This window comes from Magnolia sinica, chromosome 13 (genome assembly GCF_029962835.1).
Source record: "Magnolia sinica isolate HGM2019 chromosome 13, MsV1, whole genome shotgun sequence".
Taxonomy (NCBI): Eukaryota; Viridiplantae; Streptophyta; class Magnoliopsida; order Magnoliales; family Magnoliaceae; genus Magnolia; species Magnolia sinica.
Window position 1 is genome coordinate 17,652,333 of NC_080585.1, and position 24,402 is coordinate 17,676,734.

Consider the following 24,402-nt stretch of genomic DNA (forward strand, 5'->3'; position numbering starts at 1 on the left):
AACACTTGAGCCATGCCGGCACCTGTGTGCGAGCCTGTCACGTGGTATACGCGTAAAATCAAAGTAAACCATCTAGATATAGGTTATAAACACCAAATTGGATTTATTGAATAAATCCAAATTGCCGAGTAAACAGAGAAATGGCCTGGGATTATTATCTATTTTAACCATACATTGGATGTCTAGGACATCAGTTTCAGTCATTATGACCCATCTGAAGTGAGGTCCACAATTTATACGGCTGAATTTGAAAATTACTTACATAGGCAAGGATTTAATATCAACCACATTCTGGGTAGATGTTCTCAGAATTTGGTAGCCAGTGTAAACTGCAAGATTTGTAGGATGTCATATGAAGCGACTCCAGTGGGAAAGTCGATTGCATCCAGCAGGGCGGTGAACACTCTATCCACTGCCAATTAAAAAGCACCAACATGGAAGCATGGGATCTGAATGCAGATTAGATGCAGCCTCTGTGGGGCCCACCTTGATGTATGTGTTGCATACCCACACCGTCCATCAATTTTGCCAGCTCATTTTAGGTCATGGTTCTAAAAATGAAGATACAAATCTCAGATGGACCACACAGTAGGGATTGAATTCCCACCATTAAAAACTTCTTTGGGGCCACAAAAGTTTTGGATCAAGCTGCTATGTGTGCTTTCCTTTCATTCAGGTACGTGTGACCTTATGAACAAGTTGGATTGTACCCTATGAATCTTTTAATGGTGGGCATTCAATAACCACTGTTTTGCTGCAGTTTGGTCCACGTGAGATTTGTATCTGCCAAAACTGATCATTGACATGAATGTACAACACATGCATCAAGGTGAGCCCGACAGTCAGGGCCACGCCCACTTCAATGGACTCGGGTCACATCTACTCTGCCATGAATCTTTACTTTTTCACTGTGGGTCCCACACATGCTGCACGTAATATTGATGCTAGATAGAGTGCATCCAATGCCCTGCTCCGACGCAATCAGCGCCCCTCTGGTGGTCCCAGGATTCAAGTTCCTGAACTCGACTGATGGAAACATCGAGCCTTCTGTAAGCCAGTCTTGGGAAAGCAACTGCACGTAGTTTGCAGCAGGAAACCGTCCAGCATATGCTGGTTTTCGACCTCATATATGGCAAGAAATATCGCTTATGTCAGATCCCTTCTCTCGTAGAAATTTTTGCCAGGGAGCTGTTGCGTCTTTTTCCTAGGCAGCTCTCAGAGATTTCCATTGTTGATGGGGAGAACCAACAAGGCTGGGATCCATCTCAAGGTGGGCGCACTCATTCAATATCATTTGGTAAACCCTATCAACTGTAAAGCAGATCAGATTTCTGAGCGTACCGATCAATTCACAGATGATGCCGCTTTGCTACCGGCCATTCCATCTAGGCGCAGATTCCTATGTTTCAGTTACACACAATTTAAAAAATTGAAGTAACTAATCCTCCTCACATGCGGCACTGATGTACAGCTATGCAGCCCATCCAATTTGTGGTTTTCATTGTTGGATGAAGCATCTCTCTAAAAATCACACTGGTCCACCAATCCTAACAATTAATGGGTACTGAATGGGCAGGCCACCCACCCGAGTGTGCCCCTGCATCCCCCACCTCACTCGAGCCCGGTGTGAAAATGAGGAATCTCAAACACGAGACCTCCCGCTCTAATATCAATTTGATGCAGGACAATTAACCACTTGCTCTAAAAGCTCAAACTGATAAATCATGGTGAATTCATTCATGTATCTCATAGCCCAAGCCTCAAATCCATGGGTTAGGTCCTCAGCCGAACCCTCCTCGTGGGCCCCAAATCCATGGATTCCGCCCCCTTGTAAGAGCCCCAAATCCATGGATTCCGGCCCATCGTAGGCCCCAAATCCATGGGCTCCGCCTCACACAAGTCACCCACCTCACACGAGCCCTAAATCCATGGGTTATGCAGGCCACTCACCCGAGTGTGCCCCTGCATCCCATAGGTCACCCCACTCGAGCCCAGTGTGAAAATGCCCCTGCATTATTTGGACAGTATGGATTGCCGTGCAACTATCAATGTTGACGATCTCCCAACTTTTTTTTTAAGTTGTGCAAAACTAGCATATGAGCCTAGCCCTTAAATCTCAAGTATCTTTTCAGGAATTTCCCTAACCTGGAAAAGTGGGCATGATGACTTCCAAATAGCCTGATTGTCCAGCAATGGCTCATCGAAAAGGTGGTCCGCCAACTGGACAGACCAGTTCTGTTGCTGAAGTGCACCCAATCAAGGTCAAGGACTGATTGAATTTACCATCAAGGCAACTTCACATTCACGTAGAGAGCCAAAACATTGAAAAAGTGGGCAGGCTTGTTGCCAAATAAGAATAAAAGCAAGATTACAAGTTGGGAGAAACACTCCCAAATCTATAGATAAAGGGAAAAAAATGTGCTACTTGATGTAGGAAACATGACTTCAGTCAGAAAAAGGAGGGGGGTAAAAGAGAGAAAAAAGAGATGGACTTATGTCCATTTTTCTCGCAGTTCTTTTTTCTCGGACAAAATCCATGTTACAAAGATTGCTGCGATGAGGGCGACGATTGTGATGAGCAGCAGTGCATAACTGAAATCTTCTGTTAGAGAATCATAGGTTCGTGATGGTGCTATCCTGGTGAAGAAGAGATCGACTCCATATGCAAAGACCAAGCCGGTTGACTCAAGCTTGGCTGGAATTGTTACTATACCTCGCAGCTGTTCCACTTGAAGTGAGTGTGTCACATACGACTGCAAACACAAATCATATCAGCACATAAACACCTCATAATCGAGCAGAAGAGAGTATATGAAAAAGATTAGAGGAATAATAGGATCCCCATCATCAACAAACTGATGAGCGCACACATAATTTGCTGAGGATTCTGTACAAAACCATCAACTTTTGGTGATAAAAACCATCAATAGTTCCCACATTGCATGGGGCGCGCCCTGGAAACTTTTGTATTGAAAGATCCCAGCCCTTTGATCAATGGCCTACAGTTATAAAGGTCAAGTGGACAATATAGGATTGGTCAACATTCAACCAAAAAATAGACCAACTATCAAATGGTTGGCAACTTGAAATCAGAATGATTTGGGGAATACCCTATCTAAGGCGGGAATGATGGTCCGACATGTAGTGAGTTTGTACATTTTCTGATGAGCAGGACCCTATGATTACCAGAATGCGTGTATCATAGATGTTCAATGCTGTTTCATCCTCACTGAACTTATGCTGATCATGACTGTGCACCTGGTGGGCCACTACATGGAGGGCTACAGGTCCAAAACCACAGTGATTTCACTACTCTGACATCCATTCGGGAGTTTTGCCCATCGAATCTGAACCTTTGCTCTGTTTTGAGCAAACAGTTCATGTTTCATTCCACTGGCCAGATGGCTGCCTATTTTTATCTCCTTGCCTTTTGGATATGGCAGATCCATGTGGTGTCCCACTCGATCAACAGTCCTGATCACCATACTCAATTGCCACATGTATGATAGAGATGCCTACTTGTGCACATCATGCAACTCCATAACACTTGCAAGTCAGAGCAGCAATTCACATATTCATCCAATACTCCAATAGACTATTATCAAGTTTAGAGGTTCTGATATATGGTTGACCTTGAATGAGCACCTCTCTTTTGTTTTTGTGGGCAGGGGGGTTGTGATCAATCCCACATGTTCAAACATGTGAACCATGTGTCCTATCTACTTGAGCACATGGCTCAACCCCTATCTTATTATTTATGCCATAATTATCAAACTGAAGGTGTTATTCAGTTCATCCAACACAATTTCTGACATTGCAGTTGTTTAACATCTTAGTAATTTAGTGGTAGATGCTTGTACAAAAAACAACAGCACCAATAACTGTATCTGGTGAAGTCAATTTGGACCATTTGACAATGCAGAACATCTGAGAAGATGGTTATGTGACTGAAGGCAGCAGGGTTGTGCAGCAGAACATCAAAATGACGATATTCATCAGCTTTTCCATCATAATTTCCAACATTGCAATGTTTGATGCATTAGTATTTTAGGAGCATGAGCATGATGCAAAAACGAACTGTCGATAATAGCATCCGGACATAGTCGATTCAGATCATTCAACCATGCAGAACATCCGAGGTGGTTGCTGCACCTTAGAGCAGTGGGTTTGCATATCAGTTTTCGAATGGGTTAGGTGAATTTTGTGGGTAGCAGAAAAGGTAATAAATTACCATACCACTAAATCAGTGACAAGCATCAGAGATGCTTACAATGCATAATACCATATGCATTGAAACTCACAAGATTCCAAAAGGCATCAATGATTGCAAATAAAGCAAGGTGTAATTAATCGCCAGCTATGATGAAGATTATCCTACCGTACCTTCTCTTCAGGTGAGAAGCTTAAGGTTGATCTCCTGAACTATGTTATGGTAAATGTAGACTTGACTGAGAACCAAACTGGGAGAACTAAATGATACTCTTTTCTGGTAACATTACAGCAGTGACACTGAATCACTGGTCTTTAAAAAGACCAGATATGGGAATATGACTAACCTCTCACCATGGTCTGGAACAGGAAGTAATCTGCCATGGGTAGTTCCATCACCTTCAGAAACACGTGGAACCGGTGGGATTCTCAAACCATGTATTAGGAGCCTTGGGTGATGAGGACATCCGAGTACCAGTCAGAGTATACCAAAGGAGGATGAGAGCTCCCGTTTTTTTATGGCTAGGTGATGCATACACGTGGGCCCAATTCAAGTGCCTAGCCCATTAAAGACCCCACATGCATGAACATGCATCTTTGAAGGCCCCACACTGGGAAGATGAGTGTGGGTTACTTAGTTGGATCATTTGGACCGTTGGATCATCGCCATTGGACATCTTGATCGTAGACTCCACGGGCCACAAAGTAGTTTAGTTTATTTAACTTGTTTATATGTTTGTTATTTTTTTCGTTTAGCTTATATTTTGCCGATTTTAGGGAGTTAGGTCCAAATTTTATTTCATTGAGCATCTTTATGTGAAATTTTTTATTTGAGAGCGTCTTTTTTATGCAAGTAAAAAATAAAAAAATGAAAATCATTCTCTTTGCTTTGTGATGAAGTAAAACCTCTTGTGGTTGGAGCAATTTGGTGTGATGCCATGGAGTGATTCCAAGATATCATTTTCTTCATTCTCTTCCATCGAAAGGTATTTCTTTTCTTCTCTCTCTTTCTTTCTAGTTCTATTCCCTTCTTCCCCATCAACAAACAATCTCCATATCTATCCCTTGTCCTTTACTTCAATTCTAAACCTCAACACCCTAAATCCCCAAACCTAAAATCCCTAAAACCCTAACCCTAATCCTTAAAACCACAAACCCTAATTCCTAAATCCAAAATTCCCAAATCTTCAAACGTTATATTCCCCAAATCTGAAAATCTGAACCTATTTTCCAATTCCTTAAACCTCTAAATCATCCCTAGCCTATCAACCCTAACAAAGACAAGTATTTCCTTTGAATGATGATTAGTACCTATGCTAGATGGAAGTCCTACCTTCCATACGTCATATCTAATCATGTTTTATAAGATCTAACTAGCAGGTTGTGATTTAGTCTTGAATCTGAGCATTTGTTAAATACTTGAATTTATTAAGCTTGTGATTGATTAACATTGTTTTGTGCTTTAAATTGTTCTAGTTAATCCGTTGATGATCTCATTGCATCATTCTAGGCTAGGCCACCCATCCTGCATCATTGGGAGTACTGAAAAAGCAGTTGTGCAGTTATCTCCAAAACTATCCATATATTAGCTAGTTTCAGGGAAATGTTTACAGTTTCAAAAAGGGAGAGGATGTATCTCTTTTATGTTAAAGACTGGGAATATGTTATCATTATTATAATTTTCTTTATCTATGAAACATGACAAATTGCAAAGAAAAAAAAAAAAAAAATTTCAGCTCCAAATTGGCCAAAAACAGTACAGATTTTGAGTTTTAGAAACAGCCCCCTTGTTGCCATGCACCCAACATCTTTTTTCCTAAATGGTTCCAAGTACCCAACATTTTAGCTTGTATGGAAATCTCCCTATCCAAGTCAGACACTGAACATTTCCAGTAGGGATAATTTTCAATAACTTATTACAAGATCAAGGTTCCTGAAATTTGTCTTTCTGATCAGAGACAACTATCTCCAAATGTTCAATAGAAATAATCCAGAAAAAAGAAAGACAGCAAGAAAGAAAGAACAGAACAGAACAGGAGATTTTAGCTGCAAAAACCCTATTTTTTACTAAAGCAGATGGCCAAAAACCCTATTTTTTACTAAAGCAGATGGCAACTGTTAACGGCAACAAATATGGGAAAATCGAAATGCACCTGAGGAATTATAGGCAGTGAATCTGTTAGCGGCATAATTCCCTCCTCTTTCTCTGATTGTGTGGGATTGACAGAACGACGAGGGTCCACATAACGCTTATCAAGTGCTAACACCTGTAGAATAATTCCTACCATCAGTTAACTTATGCACACACAAACATGGATGCAGAACCATAATAAGTACCTCTTACAATCTGATCAAATCAATTACAACCCCAGCAGCAGTGCTAAATACAAGGATCGCTCTTAAATGGAACCCAAACCTCAACTTACCTGATCACCAATGGTGCCAATAAGAAGCTGCTTAGAAGTGATGCCCTTGGCTGTTGATGTCACTGCTATTGCTTTCACAGAATGCGTAAAAAAATAGGTCTGTGATTTCACGAAAACCTCCGGCCGAGAATATGAAGAAATGGGTGAAGTAAGATTATGTTTTCCAAGTACAAGTTTCCAGACATCTTTGTTATCCTATTGATGATGGTGAAACATATTAGTTTAGTATCACAATATGCAGAAACTCTGATCAGTAAGAAAGGGATATAAAGGAAAGTAAACCCTGACTGTCTGTCACTTTCGCTTGCTTGCTTATCAGCGATTAACTTTTCACAATTGTGGGAAAATGGGTTCAAAATATGAACCTATCATCAGGTAGGCCTAAATTAACACTGACTGGACATTCCCAACCTTGGATTGGGAAACAAGGGACAATCAACAGAACTTCATTTACCTTTTTTTCTTATAACCATCTATTTTGTTTCTTTGAAAGTCCTCATAGAATGGTCGGGATTGCCGATCAGTGTGATTTTTGGGGCATGGCCAATCCAAGGTATAGCTTATTTGATGATTTGTCAAATATTGTACACGTTTGCCACATAAACAAAAAGTGACTTATGGCTATTCATCAAGAACACTGCAAACACCATAGCCTAGCCCTAAAAAAAATATGTTAAAAGGTTCTCACCGCCCGTGATTGATCATAGATCTCAATGACTGACATCTGATATCTGTGTGCTCTGACATTGAAGTAGTGGTAGACAACCCAGTTCTCACTGAAAACCTTCAGGGATAATATTGCAAAGGAAAATTCAAGTTTTTTCCTCATAAAAATTCCAATTGTAATTGCAGATGAAAACGAATGAAAGCTATTAAAAAAAATAATAATAATGCAAGATGATACCACTTACAGCATGGATAGGACCCTGTGCACCAGGGTGGGTCACACGGTGCAGTATGCGGCCAGTGACAGTATCAATAAGATATGCAACTAACAAAGCTTCCTCTGGAGTAGCTGATCCAATTTCACCTGCAGCTTTAGGTGCAACAGTAGCCACGAAGAGCATATTTTTCGATATGTATTTATACATCACATCATGATCTGCTATTACCTTGGCCTGGGTATGGACCACCTACAAAATAGAGGGTGTTGAAACAGACTTCACAATCCCTATACATAACACTAAATTGCTGATTTCACATTTAATAAACACTGAATAGGTTAGTAACAAAGGGTTGCATGTTTGACTTTGGCCATGTTCTTGTATTGTAGAGAATGAACAATATAAAAGAATCATCCCATAGAGAGTATTACAGGATTCCATGGTCTTCCAGTATGTAGATTTCTAAGAAATGACCCACACAACTCCAGCATGCATATTTGAAAGAATAAGTACCGATATAAAAATTCAGTGTCATTGTTTGATAAATAGTTGAAAATCAAGAGTGAAATTTTGAATGAAAAAGGATGACCAGGAAAACAAAATAGGCAATGAAAATTCAACAACACTAGGAAGAAAGAATGACTAGTATGACAAGTCAAAAGAAGCAGGTCTTTGAAGAAGATCCACTAGATAGACCTGAAAAATTCAACTGTACTAGGAAGGACAGAGGACCAGTATAATACTCTTCCTAATCATCCATGGCACTGTCTTTCAACCCTTCACTTCAAGGGTGACTTGTAAGATGTTCTTCTTCTTCTTTTTTCTTTTTGAAGGGTGGGATTACCCATATGGCAAAGTAAAGATACATTTTTCCCCCTTTTTCCAGAATATATATATATATATATACACACATATTTTATTTTGTATCGAGGAGAACTGTGAATTGCAATTCTCAAGAAGCAACATGTGTTAAGTTCCTTTATCGACAAAAAGTGATTTGTATAATGCAACACAACATAGAGAAACTTTCAAGGATAACATTTTTAGAAATGCAAACCTCATTCAACTTCCTTGTTGCAGTGGTAGCAATTTTCTCAGACTCTGAAGGGAATACAACAGACCAAATCTCCCTGGTGTTAAAGCAGTATTTATCAGCCACTTCAAGGACGCAATTGCCACCTAATGTGTGACCCCTGATAATGTCTCTCTCTGCGTCAATGTAATACCAATATATATTTGGAAGCTCACGTTGAAAAAGATTGATAGAATCAGGAGAACTTGGATACAAATGTGCACGTTTGTCAAAATCTATGAGAAGATGAAGCCGCTGCTCTGTTGAATCAGTAAAGGGCAGTGGAACAACTTGTGCTATGGAATGAGTAAGCCTCAGAGAGTTAAGCTCCTTCCCAGTGTAAGCATCAACAAAAGAAAGAACACCCGGTGCATCAGAACTAAGACCACATTTACCAACTACAAGAACGGATGGGTTCGCATCCATTGCATGATGATGGGGAACCTGCCATTGATATATATTTAATGCAGTCGGAAATCGACAACCTTCTGAATTGTGAAGGGAAGGAAGTAAAAGAGACCACACAACCCGTCCATCTCCAGTGTGCAGTGCCAAAATCTTCCCAGCTCTAGTGAGTACTATGAGCAGCTTCCGAAAACCATTATGGTCTCGAGTCATCTTATTTTTCTCAGAGCTGTGTAACCTCATTCCTTGTATAGCTGCCATGTCTTCTGGGCTTGCAAGCATTAGAGTTCCTTTAAGTTTTAGTATATGTCCCTTCTCATAACAAGACACAATGGTAAAAATACATCAGCAGTGCAATTGAATGAAGAGGTAGATCTAGTTCAACATGATGATTGACAGATTATGAGAAAACAAAATCAGTTAGTCTGCCAGGCAGAGAATAATCACAGGATTTGCACAGCATTCTCTAGTGCCAGGATGCCTATTCTTTGACAAAATGAAAATAGCCACAATTCCCAAGGATTTTGGTTCTCCTTCCAAGAATGTGATCCCAGACAACATAAGCAATGGAAAAAAAAAATTTACAGAAAGAGAAATAAAACTTAACAATATCTTGATGTGTGTTTGCTTATTAAACTATCCTAACTTGTGCGTATAATGAAGGCATTACCCCTCAATAGAAGAGGCTGCTAGGCTCTTCCAGAAACATGAAGACTTTTTAGCAATTATATATATATATATATATATATATATATATATAGATTGTTTCCTGAAAGAGGCCACAAGGCGTGAACTCTAAATGCAAAGGCCATTGGTCAAACTCTATATATATATATATATATATATATATTGATTGTTTCCTGAAAGAGGCCACAAGGCGTGAACTCTAAATGCAAAGGCCCATTGGTCAAACTCACTTAATGGCCCAGAGATAAGATTGTTGCATAATACCCTTGATTTCAGTTCAATCAAAGTGATGTGCTGTTCAATCTTCCCATCAAATTGTTTTGCTCATCTAATCATCATCATCACCATTGTCTAAGCCTTATCCCAACTAATCATCAAATTGTTTTGCTCTTGTAATAAGAAAATGATTTTTTGAACTAATTATGTTTAGATCAGTACATTGCTGATTCGTGAAAACTTCTGCTGCACTCATCACGGCATCTTGGGGACTTCCATGAAAACCAGAGGTACATGTAATGTTCACCAACCAATAGAATATCGCAATTTACCAACATTCAACCAACGTGTTCAATATTTAAATTCCTCTATCACCTTTACATGCTTTAAGCCATTCCAAAAATAAACAATCATACCTTGAGCCATTCAAAGAGGCTGTGTTCCACCTTGGCAACTGATACACCTTCCTTCTGCAAAGGTAGTTCCGATGTTGTCATATCTACAATAGAAGCGAGCCCGTCCTCCCTACACCACACAGTCTCACCCTGCTGTAACAGCAACAGCGAGTGATCTTCCATAACAATCAAGGCCCTAAACCCATTAGACCTATCTGTTCGAACATAATTGTTTACGAAAATCTTCTGCGGAAAACCCCTTTGCGGGTCCATCTTAATACTTTCCTTAAGGAATTCACTCTTCAAATCATTATCAAGCTTCACAGTAAGATGAATCTTGCTTCCTTCGTGATGCACTATTGCGAAAGCTTGTTGGCCCTCTGAGAGTGAAAGGGAATCACTAACAGCAGCTGGATCGTTAAATTTCTGTATCATCTCTAGCTCGCTTCCACTTCTCGCTCTTATCAATGCTATGCGTGAATTAACTTCTAAAGCGAACATCCCACTAAATTTTAAAGGCAAAACAGACGCCATCCCAGAAAAATCTGGAACAATATCTGATATATATGTCTTGCGGAAGCTGGTTTCTCCATTCTCAAAGTTAATTGAAACTATCATTGACCTAGTGGCATCCAATGCCACTAACATGCCATCAGAAACAAACGATGCTTCACCGGAAAAGACACCTGGAAAGGGTGTGCTGCTATGGTTTATTATGTCCCCACTTTTAGCACTAAGTTGATATATATCAAACTGTGTGGAACCAGAGAATCCTACAACATATATAACATCACTGTCAAGAGGCTGAAAAATTCTCTGGATCTCTAAGCTGCAAGAATAGTAGACAAAAGATATCGAGATTAGAGAATCTGTTGGGAAAGGAGAATAACAAAGAGGTGTAAACATCAAAGGCATGGCAACTTATCCTTGAAAAAAAAAAGCTATAGCAGCTTTCAGAAAGGAAGAACAACATCAACATATTAGCTTTTGAATTTCTAACCCCAACCTTTCATCAGAAAAATCCTTCCTCCAAAGAACTTCACCATCAAAGCTTGAAACAGCATGGAGCCACCCTCTACCAAAAACAAGAATTATGGTGTCCTTCTCGATTTTAGTTCTTGTCTGCAAGGTCGAGATTTGATTGGTATTATATTATAAGATTAAGCAAGGTATATAGGACTAAGTTAAGAACAATGGACCAAAATAAGAGAGATAAAAGAAACAACCACATAAAATCAGCAACCACAGAAATCTTGTCTACTAACCGGAATAGATAACAAAGACTTCGAGGACTTTGAACCTTGAAGGAAAGACTCCCAAACCATTTGCCCATCAGGAAGGTTCCACGCTCTCAAAATACTGCCCTCCGATGAAAGGGTCACAACATCTGAAAGAAGTAATGATTGATTCAGGTATTCAATGAGCTAATACATGTTGAACTTAGGTTCCTCAACAAGTTGGCAGTACACATTGCTCATGCCCTCCAGTAATTGCAGAAAGCAGAAACTTAGATCAGATAATGCCGCACCAACATCCAGGTAAAGGAGAAGAGGCAAATGAAAATATTCTACCAAGCAATCATTAGAGTTCATATGATTGGCGAAAAGGGACTCAAAAAGTCAACCCTGGGAAGATGGAATATGACTAGGAAGATGATAATGATCGGTGAAACTGGATTCAAAAAGCCTACCCTAAATCAGGATTCATGTGATTGGCAAAACAGGATTCAAAAGCCTACCCCATATAGCTGAGTCCATACAATTGGCAAAACAGCACTCAAAAAGCCTACCTCAAGTAGCTGGGATAAGGCTACAAAAGTGATGATAATGATGATTGGCAAAACAGGATTCAAAAAGCCTAACTCAAGTAGCTGGGATAAGGCTACAAAAGTGATGATAATGATGATTGGCAAAACAGGATTCAAAAAGCCAACCCTAAACCAGAATTCATGTGACTGGCAAAACAGGATTCAGGAAACACGCCACAAAATAGCTGGTGACTCCTTTTCTTTTTTTCTTTTTTTCTTTTGGAAGAGTAAGAAAGGAGGTTATGATGATGATGAAATAAGCTCTACCGTTAAAATGTAGTAAAGAACTAAGAAAACCAGCACGATTGCTTTAAAAAATCATTTTAGCTTTAAATTTTTTTTCTTTTTTTTTTAAGGAACAAAGACTCCTAGTTCATGGTAAAGGAAGCCAGTCATAAAACTTTTGCTGAGCAATCATCAAAGCTCATATGATTGGCCGAAGTAGAAGTCCAAAGTCTTACCCCAAAAAACTAGCACAATGTTATGGCAATCGTAATGATGATGAAAAATAGGTTCTACTTTTAGGGGCTGTTTGCAAGGATAACTAGGTAACTTAGAAGTTTATACGATTGTCCATTAGCTAAACGTGTTTGGAGAACTGATGGGAAGTGGAAAAGTTTTTAACTTGGTTAAAATATTAAACCAAGAAAAAGAGTTATTTCCAGCTGGTTAAAATTTTCATCTCTTCTTCCCTTCCCTCAACCTTTTTTTATTTTTTTTTGTTAGCTTGTTAGTACACAACACTATCAGTTGACACTTCACTGTTAGCCACCCCCACTAGGGATCGATCCCAAGACCTCAAGTGTTGAAACGAGGTATCTTTCACTCAGTCTACCACTTGAGCTATGGATTAGGGTGTCCCTTCCCTCAACCTTGACTTCAAAACAAGGCCACCATCCAATTCAAGAATAGCACATCATTTCAAAAAAAAAAAAAAGTTCAAAATTGTTCTAAATTGTCGTATGTTTACTGAGTTGATTTCAATTTTTGTAATGGAACAAAATTTGTTCGGAACAATTTGTTCTTGTATTGTTTATCAAGTTCCATAATGAGACATATCAAGGTAGATATCTCATTATGGAATATCATCATCATCATCATCTAAGCATTATCCCAACTAACTGGGGTCAACTCTATGGTCTAACTGAAGTTATGGCCCTTGATAGAGTGGAACGGTGGAAACGGATTCATAATAGAAGCAAACCAACTAGTTGGGATAAGACTTAGATGACGATGGTGATGATGTTCCATAATTAGATAAACCTTGATATTCTCTACAGATGTGTCCCATAAAAAATAAAAATACTGTAAGACTACATAATAGAAGCAAACCAACACTTATCTGACTTTTACAAAAGTAGGATTCAGGATACTTTATAAAGCTTCAGAAATTGAGGACCCTATTAGACAATGAAGACAGTTACATTTTCCAATTGCTATGTCAATTTCATCCAAAGCATCTGTGTCTCCGAGAACACGTCTCCAAACTGCATTCAACCAAAACCAAAAAACCATTCAGTAAATCAATTAATTTGACATATGCAAGTATTCAATACCTTAAGCTTTTCTATCTCCAACACATATGGAGACTGAGAGTATGTATGTACAATTATTTGAAGAACGTGACCACCAAAAGACAGCTTTACGCAGCATAGGTGTCATGACGAAGGCTTGAAGTATCGTCCAAAACCGTTAAGTATTGGTCTGATGCACAACAATACGGATGAGTTACACCAAGGACCTCCAAATTTACTTATTATAATCCAATATTTGAGGGAGATATGAGTTTAGAAATGATGGTTGACATATTTTAGAACATTTTATGGGATTTTACGACTGTTTTCAATATTAATAATATAAAAAAATCTACATATCATCCACCATGTATTGGGTATTGGTCATGGACAATACGATATGCAGTATGCTGATTTGAACCTTCAGTCACGACAGATGCTATATAATACAGGATAACTAAAAGCAACCAGAAGTTTTCAATTGGGACAGAACAACATACAGATGCCTCCACTGCGGAGATCAAGAGAGGCAATAACATTCTCCTCTGTAGAGACCACTACACGCTTTCTCCCCGCCTTTTGTGTATGAAACACAGCATGCTTTACTTTTCCTATGTACTGCTGATGCCTGCAACCAAAAAAAAAAAATCACTGAAACCATTAGTACAGGAGAATTTGTTATCACCGGAGACTGTTAATTCTGATAACATCCATGCCGCTATAACTCAGCTGATTTGAGCTAAAACTAGCATACAGTCCAATCTATTTTTTATAAACAACAAAGCAAGCCTTAAATTTTTTTCAATGATATTAAAGGTAAAGCTTACAGATATTACTTGTAAGCTTCTTCTTTTTTCTTTGTTTTCTTTAGAGTCAAGGAAATAGACACATTTTCAAACATTACTTCCCCAAGCAATTGAGAATCATCGCCAACTCCCAAAATACCACTAGTGCAGATACAGAAATAAGTAGGCAATTTCGGTTCAAGACTCATCACAAGCATGCAACGTTTCAATGGTGCACAATTCTGGCGAACTCTCTCTCAAGTTTGGTTATTGTGATGAAGTTGTGAATCAGGCAGTGTTGGGCTTTTTTTCTTATAGACGACTGAATTAGAGAGGCAAAAAGATAAAAATCTTGTGCATTTACCTCTCTTTCTTTTATAGATAATGCCCTGTTTAGATTACCGATTACAGCAGTACTGTGCTGTAATGTGGTAAATGAGTAATGATTACCATGACTACCATAGTCGGATGTAAAACAAAGTAGTCGATGCACGCAATACTCCTCGCACATCTCCAGTTCCGATTTGTAGAGTACTTTCACTGGTTAGATACATTTGGATTTAATTTCGTCAATGTGTGTTATATCCACACCGTCCATCCATTTTGCAATATCATTTTAGGGTGTGTCCTCAAAAATGAGGAAGATCCAAAGCTCAAGTGAACCACACCACAAAAAGCATTGGGGACAATGACGCCCACCGTTGAAAGCTTCCCAGGGCCCACTAGGATGTTTATTTACCATTCAACTTGTTCATGAGGTCAAACAAACTTGGAGAAATAGGAAAACACAAATGTCCGCTTGATCCAAGACATCCGTGGACCCCAAGAAGTTTTCAATGGCAGGCATTCAATCCCCACTGCTAGCTATGGTGTGGTGCATTTCCACTTTGGATCTGCCTCATTTTTTGGTTCATACCATAAAATGATCATACAAGATGGATGGACAGTGCATGTGTGTAACAAAACATCATGATGGGACCCACGAAACTATGCCACGTCAACATACATCCACCAATCCATGTCATGCAGTGATGATTCGGAAGGATTCCCGTGATTTGACAATTGGCGATATCCAATCAAAGGTAAGAAATAATGATGTGAGTTTTACACCACATTACTGTGGTAGTCCATGATCCAAACAGGCCCTAAAGGTTGCTTGTTAGTTGTTAGAAGCCAAATCCAGTCTCCACCATACATTTAGCAAAATGTGTGCAGTGATCCTGATTCCTGACCCTAGATATGGTACACCACCATAGAGATGGAGCCATGGCCCCATAATTAGAATGCTTGAATCCTGACCGTCTGATCGTTGTGAGCTTTTCCACTCAAGCATTGGCATTGCTCATCTTTTGCCCAACTTTTCGTTTACTGACCGCTTTCAGCCACTGACTGGGTAGATAGCATATTCCAATTGCCTTGATTTCTGCACTAGATACTACATCCAATCCACATGATGTCCCACCAAATCACTAGTCCTGATCACTCATCATAGGTGCCACACATACAGCAAAAATGTTCTGATGCGAACTTCAGAGTGCTACATGGAGCACACGCATAGTAGCATTCATCAAAATAAAACCATCTGTGCCGATAACTTGAATTGTCCGCAGCTTGAGTATCTTATTACACTTGTGAGCTCAATTCCTTCTGTTGCATGCTAAACAGTATAAACTCTCAACGGAATTTGTAAAATAATTTTTCACAAAATCAGAAATTTTGAGAAAATTTTCCAATATATTCGAACTAGAAATCGAAAGACGGAAAATCAGACGAGCGCAGTAACGATCAAAATCTAATTATATGGAAGGACAGATAGCATGAGCTTGAATTGAGACCCTAATACAGTAGAAGATCAAAACCCACTGAAATTCAACGAAAAGGATGAGAGAGAGAGATTAGTAGAGTATTCGCACCAATCCATGAGTCCTACTTGATCTTCGTAGAGAGAGAAGCTAGGGTATGAGAATAACGCGAGGAAGAGAACCGATGCCAGAAAAACCCTAATCGCCATGGCCATGGCGATTTCCCCTCTGCGACTGGAGAGGAAGCCGACAGATCTGAGGGAGAGGAGAGAGTCGTGCTACTTAGGGCCGGCTTTAGGAGTTTCTTTTGTGTCTGTCGCGACTCAGAATCCAGCGTCTGTCGCCGCACACTGGGGCCCACATTCCTAGTATTTCTACGATCGAAACCGTACATGTTTTGGACCCTATGCTATACGTGCCATCTTAACAAAATGACAACAAACGGATGATCGTGGCCATCACCATCTGTGGAACCATTTAGAACAAAGGAAAGGAAAACTTTCAATGGGCCACATTCACCTACATGAATCAATGGTTAAGATTATCACTAAAGCATGATTACGGGCAAAAAGCTTGCTAAGTGAAATTGATTCGGCCCACTTAAATTTTAAATATTTATTGGCTTTTAGTTTCCTGTCCTACCTAGCATGATTAGCTGCAACTGATAAATATAGCGGATGTTACAAAGATATCCTAGAATCCTGGAGTGCTTTTTACTACTAGGTTACTTAAAGTAGTAACCGGATTGTGTACTGAGTTACTCAGTGCACTCTTATCGTGCTGAGTAAACTCAGTTGGGCCCACCTTGAATGTAAGTGGTTTATCCACGCTGTCCATCCGTTTTTCCATTTAATTTAAGGGGTTTAGCCCAAAATCGAAGTATATGCAAAGATCAAGTGGATCATACCACAGGAAACAGTGGGGATAATGATTTCCACTGTTGAGAACTTGTTAGGCCACAAAGAGATGTTTATTTGCTATCCAACCTATTTATAAGATCATACAGGCATGGATGAACGGAAAACACAAACACAAGCTTGATCCAGAGCTTACATGGCTCCCAAGAAATTTTCAAGGTAGAAGTTCAAGTCAACTGTTTCCTGTGATGTGGTCCATTTAAACATTGAATGTACTTAACTTTTGGGCTCAAGACCTAAATTTATTTAGGAAAATGGATGGACGAAGCAGATAAACATCACAAAGTTTACTTAGTATGCCAAGCATAGTGAGTTACTCACTACTCAATCCGCTGCCACTTATGTATTTAAGTTGTGTGTAAGCTACTTGCTAAAAGGAGAGAAGATTGGATGGTCAAAAAAGAGAATATCAAAGTGCCAATATATCACTTCTTTTGTTTAAAATCTATGTTGATGACCGATTATGAATGTACATTTGACCAAAAGCTACTCACATTATGTATGGTGGAGATGAAGATGGTAGTATCAATACATGGGATGACTAATGCATGGTTTTAATGACCTAGTTATGCTTGGTGTTTGACTTTTTTTTTATTGCATGCTCATTATGTGTGTAAACATGTTTAATATTCATATGCGTTTCCGCAACATAGCCTCTAACTCCTTAGACTTCTTATAGACACATTAGCAAGTGCAAAGGAAATATACAGTCCCTGGATCCCAATACCTTAGCTACGGCGATAAAAGGAACATGACTTATTGTTCATTGATGTTCATCCTATGGGAGGAGACTGACTTGATATTGATATGATAATATGCACTATTGAGCCCTGACTTAGTGTCTATGTGCCTTCGTCACAAGTATGCATGTCAGTCATAAATGATCCACTAAGTCGGGTCTTTGATCATTTGCATTGGTAGGATCGCTTGCAAGCTTTTAGACTATAAAGTCCATCATACCCATATTAGAATAATACATGTCGATTTGCATTAATTTTGTCCACATCTTAGAACCTGAGGATGTGCAGGTTGAAGTAGCTTGATAATGGATGCTCTAGTTCACTTTTATAAAGCAAGTCCAATGAGGATCACATAATCTAATACGAGATCCACTTGATTATTCCATCAACTTAAAATAGTGGTTTGATATTAAGGTTTGAAACTACCATCAAGTGATTTAAGGACTCGCTAGCACTTATAAGGTTCCAATAATGTAATTAAAGGTTTTCAACTATCAATTTTAAAATTTAGTTGTTGATTTGTGTTTAAAACAAGCCTAATGAATATTCAATGTATAAGATCTGATAGTCCACACCTTCCGGCGGCATAAATTGTGCCTAAGAATGACAGTATGAATGGTGAAAGGAAATAAATGATTGGGGTGCATGGATTAGTAAGGTACACAAGTGTCTTCACAATAGGGTATGAAAAGTCGTGTAAGAATGAAGAAAAACTTTACTATAGTGATCCCCTGAAATCACAATTTCCTCCTTAAACTGAAACCAATGATCCAGGCTGAGTCGACTTGATCCCGTGAATAATTTTCCCGCACCAAATAAGTTGGATTATGGGTAAATGCAAGCTTAATTAGGTCAAGCGGAATCAAGCCCATAACTCAACTCAGGATCCAACTCATGGACCCTCTTGTCCATTTTGGCACCCTACTAAATCATGAAGTTGCATAGTGACTTACAAAAAGCCTTTTATATTAAATCAGGAAAGAAGGGGATGCCCATTAATCATAGCCATTGATCACCATCGATTAATGATGCAATGATGAACAATTCAGCAGTTGTTTAAGGCTGTACCCTAGCCATCCAATTCGGCCTAGTTAAAAATAAATAAAATAATCATGGCATGAATTGGTTTATACATTGCTGCAAGAGTTATAAAAATTGATGATTTTATAAGCATTACATAGAATTTTGAAATTTTAATAAAGGGAGGCAAATGGGTGCATGAGACCATGTCATGTGGCAACGACTCATGATTTAATTCTCGTTTAGGTTTTTCATCATTCCCAATATGTCTCATGTGTACGAAGGAAGAGAATCCATTGACCATCTTTTAATTCATTGTGATTTCACCTAGTGAGCTTGGGAGCTCTTCTTCTTCATGTTTCATATCTTGTGGGTGATTCTAAAGTCGGTTGATCAATTCTCGTGGGGTTGGCTTGAGAGTAGAGTGGGAAAGTCCTGAAGATCCATTTGGAGACTCATTGCGATGGAAATATTTTGTAGTTTATACGAAGAGATCGTAACTGTCAATATTTTCATGACAAGGAATGCTTTGTTATGAAACTATCCATATGTTTACAAACATTGTTTCGGACTGGGCCTTTTTAGTAAATTCAGCTATGCACATTGATTTGCCCTCATAGTTTTCTTTTTATACCCATATTTTTTCTTGCTTTGGTAGTCTTTGGTAAATATTTATTGTTCTCTCTCTCTCTCTCAAAACCAAAAAAAAAAAAAAAAACAACAACCAACAATTGTAATAGATCTACATCAACATAGTAGCTGCATTGTGCAAGGTAATGATAATTGATGGTAACATCTCAGTATTTCTTTGGGCATAATTAATGGCAACAGCTCACTCTTTCCTTAGGCAAGGTTACTCATCTCTAGCAATTGGCCTGGCTAAATCAATATTTTGAATAGGCCTGGCTTGAGCAGCAATGAGCAACTGTGCTTTGATTCTTGCAATGAGGACATGCATGTGGATGGTATGTATTTATAGGGAACAAAGCGGCACATACGTCAGATCATTGTTGTCCATGACCATTTTTACATGCTTGGGCCCAAAAGTTAAGTTGATCTAATAATCAGTAAACTGTGCTTAAAATACGCCACTAAAAGCCACACATTGGACATTAACTGTCGTCTTCGATGTTTAACACAATATGGTGATTCGCAACATGTTTTTATCATTTCTCCAAGAGGAGGTGAAATGCTCTCTCTCTCTAAAAATTAGGCTGGTCTATTTACATGAGGCATCGTGCAGATGGTTTGTTTAATTCCATTGATATACAATGATATGCCATGCCTGTTATAAATGCTTCTGATTGGCTCAAGTATAATGTACAATGCTATGGGTGCAGTGATTGTTCAGTAACTTTCGCACTTATTACTGTAGAAGTGGGATTTATATTTCAGTGACCCAAGATGTTTATGTAGTGGCACTTTAATTGGGACATTGATCACAAAAATAAAAACCTACAATTTGAAGATCAGCCTTAGAATATTTTGCCTAATGATCACATAGGTCTAATTTTGCAGGCATCCCATCAATTTAGGAAAATTAGAAAGATTTGATTTCCATTATATATATATATAATTAAATTGTGATTTAATTAGATTATTTTTATTAATTGATAGTAATTTTCTTGATTTGGCCCCCTTCCTCCTGTATATATTCAAAATATTAGTACTTAACACAAGAAATAGGAAAAAATGAAATTCATTTCTCTAAAATTCTTTTTCGTCACCATTATAATGGTGGCCACACCATATGATATATGGATGAATTGTATAGCATATAAACAATGAGATGGTGGTCCAACCTATGACATATGGATGTTATGTACACATCTATAATGAATCCACCATCTAGATAGTTTAATTTGAGACACCTCTTAGAAATTCTACATAATAATTATGTAGAATTTAATAATTTTGGTCTTTTTAGTTAAGAAAATATATCATTTGTTTTAATAAGCATTTAATCTTTAAATTATAGATAGACACAGGTTGTATAATATTTAAAAATTAAATAAATTTTAAAATAATGCATGGTAAACTCACATATGTAAAACATTGCGCTACAAGTATATTTACAACTATTAATAGGGACTCAAAATAAATTTTTTGAAATAATTTATTTCTTACTCACGGTGCCGTTAACTCGAGTTTAAATCTTCTTGATTTTTGGGCTCACTTCCCAACACGAGCTAGCATAGCAAATTAACATGACAAATCCATACCAACATGACAGTGGGCCCCACACATCTTTTTATATAACTAATTATGGTTATTCACAACTATGGATGGAAGGTTCTGATAGACTATTATATAAGGTGATATCTATTGGAACCTTTCATCCATATTTGTGAAGAACCACAATTAGCGTATATTGCCATCGATTGCTTCAACTAATGGAGGGCATCGTGGGTGGAACTGTCATACGATCGGCATTGTTAATTAGATAAGCTACCTCGAGTTCACCATGGAACTCAAAAATCATAATAATCCAACACATGAGTAATCTATACCATAAGAAACAATTGGGATGGACCCACATTTCATGGGCAACCATACAATCATCATACCAAATTAACAAATATTAACAATTCAATCAACGTGTCTAATATTGAAGGTCAAGATCATGTATATAAAAAAGAGTCTAATCAAGAATTCTATCCATCCATTTGCTAGAAACAGTCATGGATTGCTCATAATTCTAAAGAAATATTTTTGTTAGACAATTATAACCATCCCATCCATGGCTAGGAAAAAATTAAAAAAAAAAAAGACTAGAGAAAATAGGGAAAAATCAAGGATGGATCAGATCATTAGATCAGTGCCATCTTTGCATGGTAACTTTAGAAATGAGTGGACGGTACAGATCGAATTAATTGGCCTGTCTATCTGAACTGATTGAACTGGGAGCACTGTAAGTTAAAAAACATAAAAATCGTCGACAGCAGGATTCGAACCTGCGCAGGCATAGCCCAACAGATTTCGAGTCTGTCTCCTTAACCACTCGGACATATCGACGAACATGCATGTTGTTTAGATGAATACTATATTATAATGTATTACATAAACAGTTTCTCTTCCAGTGATCGATCCAAACCATTAATTTTTGACAAGGAACTCAGTTGATGATATCCGCCATATAAATATTTCAAACAAGAAAATCCTATGCTTTTGATGAATGCCCAACAAGCAATGGTTCAGATTTTCCCAAGTCCTAAACGATCAAAGATTCAAATTTTCTGATTCAATACTTTTAAGAATAACCCAACTATTATTAGGCCCATCAAACAAACGGTTATAGATCATTGAAACACAACTTCAGCTCCAAGAGATAATCTCCCCGTGCCTATTGTTACCAACCTCTTGCTACGCTCACACCATGTACAAGGTATGCCATCTGCACGTGTGGGTGGTGAATAGGCGTAATGCCCAAGCCATCGATCAGGTGGGTTTGATCATGTGTGTATTCTAGCCAAAGAATCAGGCCTATCCACCCATCAGGTGTGTCATGATGTTTGAAATAGGCATGCAGAATAGATAATTTTAAATGAATTGTCAGCCGTAGATTTTGTGGAATGTGGCTGATCCTGACACAACTGGTGGCAAGAAGCTCTTTCAAACGTTGGTGCACGTCTTGAATGGAATACTACACGCGATCTTAGATGTCCATTACATCACGATCAGGCTAATTAATGTATTGTTCTAAAAATTAGGTCATCAATTTCATAAAGTGGCACAAATTCAAGAGTTTCTAATGGAATGAGTATGCGTAGCCCCATTCTGGCCTGGGCCTCCAAACTTTTTCAGTTGATGTGGCCCATGTAAATAATAAATAATGTGTATAATTTTTATTCTAAAGGGTTAAACTTTTGTGCGATATTTAATAGTTGAAGTTAATCTTATATAATTATTACAGTAAGCCTTGTAAAAATGAGGGTGGATGCCTCTCCCAATTGTTTCATATGGGGATTTCCTGTGAAAGACTTTCCCATAAAGTTATTGCACTCAAAACCTAGGTGGGACCTATTGTGATGTTTATTAGAAGTTCTCTCTATGCATCCGTTTTTAAGTTAAGGATTTGAGACCAATATTTAACACCATTGTAGATTCAAGTGGGGTGTACTAAAGGAAAAGGTGAGTAAGGAAATTCATAATGCTGAAATCTCTTGGGGTCGATAGTGATGTTTATATATCATCCATAAAAGTCATTCCTATTGGGATGAACTAAAAATGTAAATATTAGCTTGACTTAAAACTTATATGACTTTATGAATATTTCAACTATGGACATTCGATCCTCACATTTTTGACCCACTTGAGTACTGGATCTAGTTCATTTTTGACTTCATGTCATAAAATGAGCTTAAAAAACAAATGAATATAATAGATTTCTCACAAACATTATGGTGGACCCCACCTAAATTCGCAGAGCAGGAACTTTATGTTGGGGCTTGAGTTGCGGAATCACACAACTATGGATCTAGGATAACAATCCAAAGTACCAAGCAATCACAAGAACACACAAAATTTTAACGTAGAAAATCCTTGTGAGAAAAAACAACGACACAAAGCGACAGAAATTTCATTATGAAAAACCACATATTATAAAAATAGAGGACTTACCCGGCTTAAGCAATCCTCAAACCTCTTATTTTCTTCAACCCTTAAAACCCCATAACTCTCTTAGAAACCCTAAAATGCCTTAGAATTTTCGTTTAATACTTTCCAGTCCTGCATATACCCCTCTATATGGGTTTAGAAAAAAGTCAAAACGAAATAGGAAACAAAAATCGCAGAATCTATATTTCCACAAACGAATTTGCATAAACCTAGTTCGATGTCATAAAAAAAGACAAAAACGATCCAGTGAGTAGAAGTGAAAATCCCGAAAATACTCGATGTCATCAACCGGGTTTGATGTCATCGAACAGTAAAAATACAGATTTAAGACATCTATTATCAACACTTTATACAAAAGGCTTTAACAAGAGTCCCTTTGCGTGGCTTACAAAAAATCATAGGATAATATATTTTTATTTCTTTCTTTGTTCTTCTTTAAAAGTATACAGATTAAATATCTAATGGCTAGAGTTCATCTTACATAAACATTGTAATAAGCCCATCAAACTTCAGAGCCATGTGCCATTTTATTTATTTTTTCTTCTCGTAAATAATCTCTTATGCATGCCGAGTCATTAAGTATGCTAAATGTTAGCATATTGAGTAAATGATGTAGAGGCCATTGCAATTTATGCATTTTATCAACTTCATATATCTATTTTACCTTATAATTTTAAGGCTTAAGCCTAAAATTGAAGCATAATCAAAGCTCAAGTAAACCACTATATAACAGTGTGAGTACTTAAATGTCCACAAGCCACACGTGTTTGTGATCTGAGCCAGTAGTTAAGTTGATAAACGGTTCTTTGGTCCATAATCAACTCAATCCACTCATATGGTGGGCCACACTTGCAAAATGAAAAAAGAAAAAGAAAAAGAAGAACAATTAGAAAGAAAACCACCAAC

At 38.1% G+C, this 24,402-nt stretch overlaps 1 protein-coding gene and 1 non-coding gene across 3 annotated transcripts; both read right to left on the minus strand.

The window, feature by feature from the left end:
- Positions 1–2,322: 2,322 nt before the first annotated feature.
- LOC131223031 (uncharacterized) lies at positions 2,323–16,474 on the minus strand. 2 transcript variants are annotated; one of them, XM_058218311.1, is made up of 12 exons: positions 16,314–16,474; positions 14,116–14,243; positions 13,526–13,588; positions 11,560–11,681; positions 11,301–11,416; positions 10,316–11,123; positions 8,577–9,308; positions 7,547–7,768; positions 7,324–7,419; positions 6,636–6,830; positions 6,363–6,476; positions 2,323–2,753 (listed from the first exon to the last, which is right to left on the minus strand). In XM_058218311.1, exons 1-12 carry the CDS (start codon positions 16,415–16,417, stop codon positions 2,493–2,495), a joined length of 2,961 nt encoding a protein of 986 aa, XP_058074294.1. In that variant the 5' UTR covers positions 16,418–16,474; the 3' UTR covers positions 2,323–2,492. The 2 variants fall into 2 exon arrangements, with proteins under 2 accessions (XP_058074294.1, XP_058074293.1); XM_058218310.1 differs by having other exon boundaries at positions 11,295–11,416.
- A 5,338-nt stretch (positions 16,475–21,812) lies between these two features.
- TRNAS-CGA (transfer RNA serine (anticodon CGA)) lies at positions 21,813–21,894 on the minus strand. Its single transcript has one exon. It is a non-coding gene; the product is annotated as a tRNA-Ser (tRNA).
- Positions 21,895–24,402: the final 2,508 nt, after the last annotated feature.

Coding starts and splice junctions, on each gene's coding strand:
- LOC131223031 (XM_058218310.1), bottom strand. CDS start 16,417: ATGGCCATGGCGATTAGGGTTTTTCTGGCATCGGTTCTCTTCCTCGCG. Junction 14,244..16,313: donor CAAGTAGGACTCATGGATTG/GTGCGAATACTC, acceptor TTTTGGTTGCAG/GCATCAGCAGTACATAGGAA. Junction 2,754..6,362: donor CACTGCCTATAATTCCTCAG/GTGCATTTCGAT, acceptor TTGTGTTTGCAG/TCGTATGTGACACACTCACT.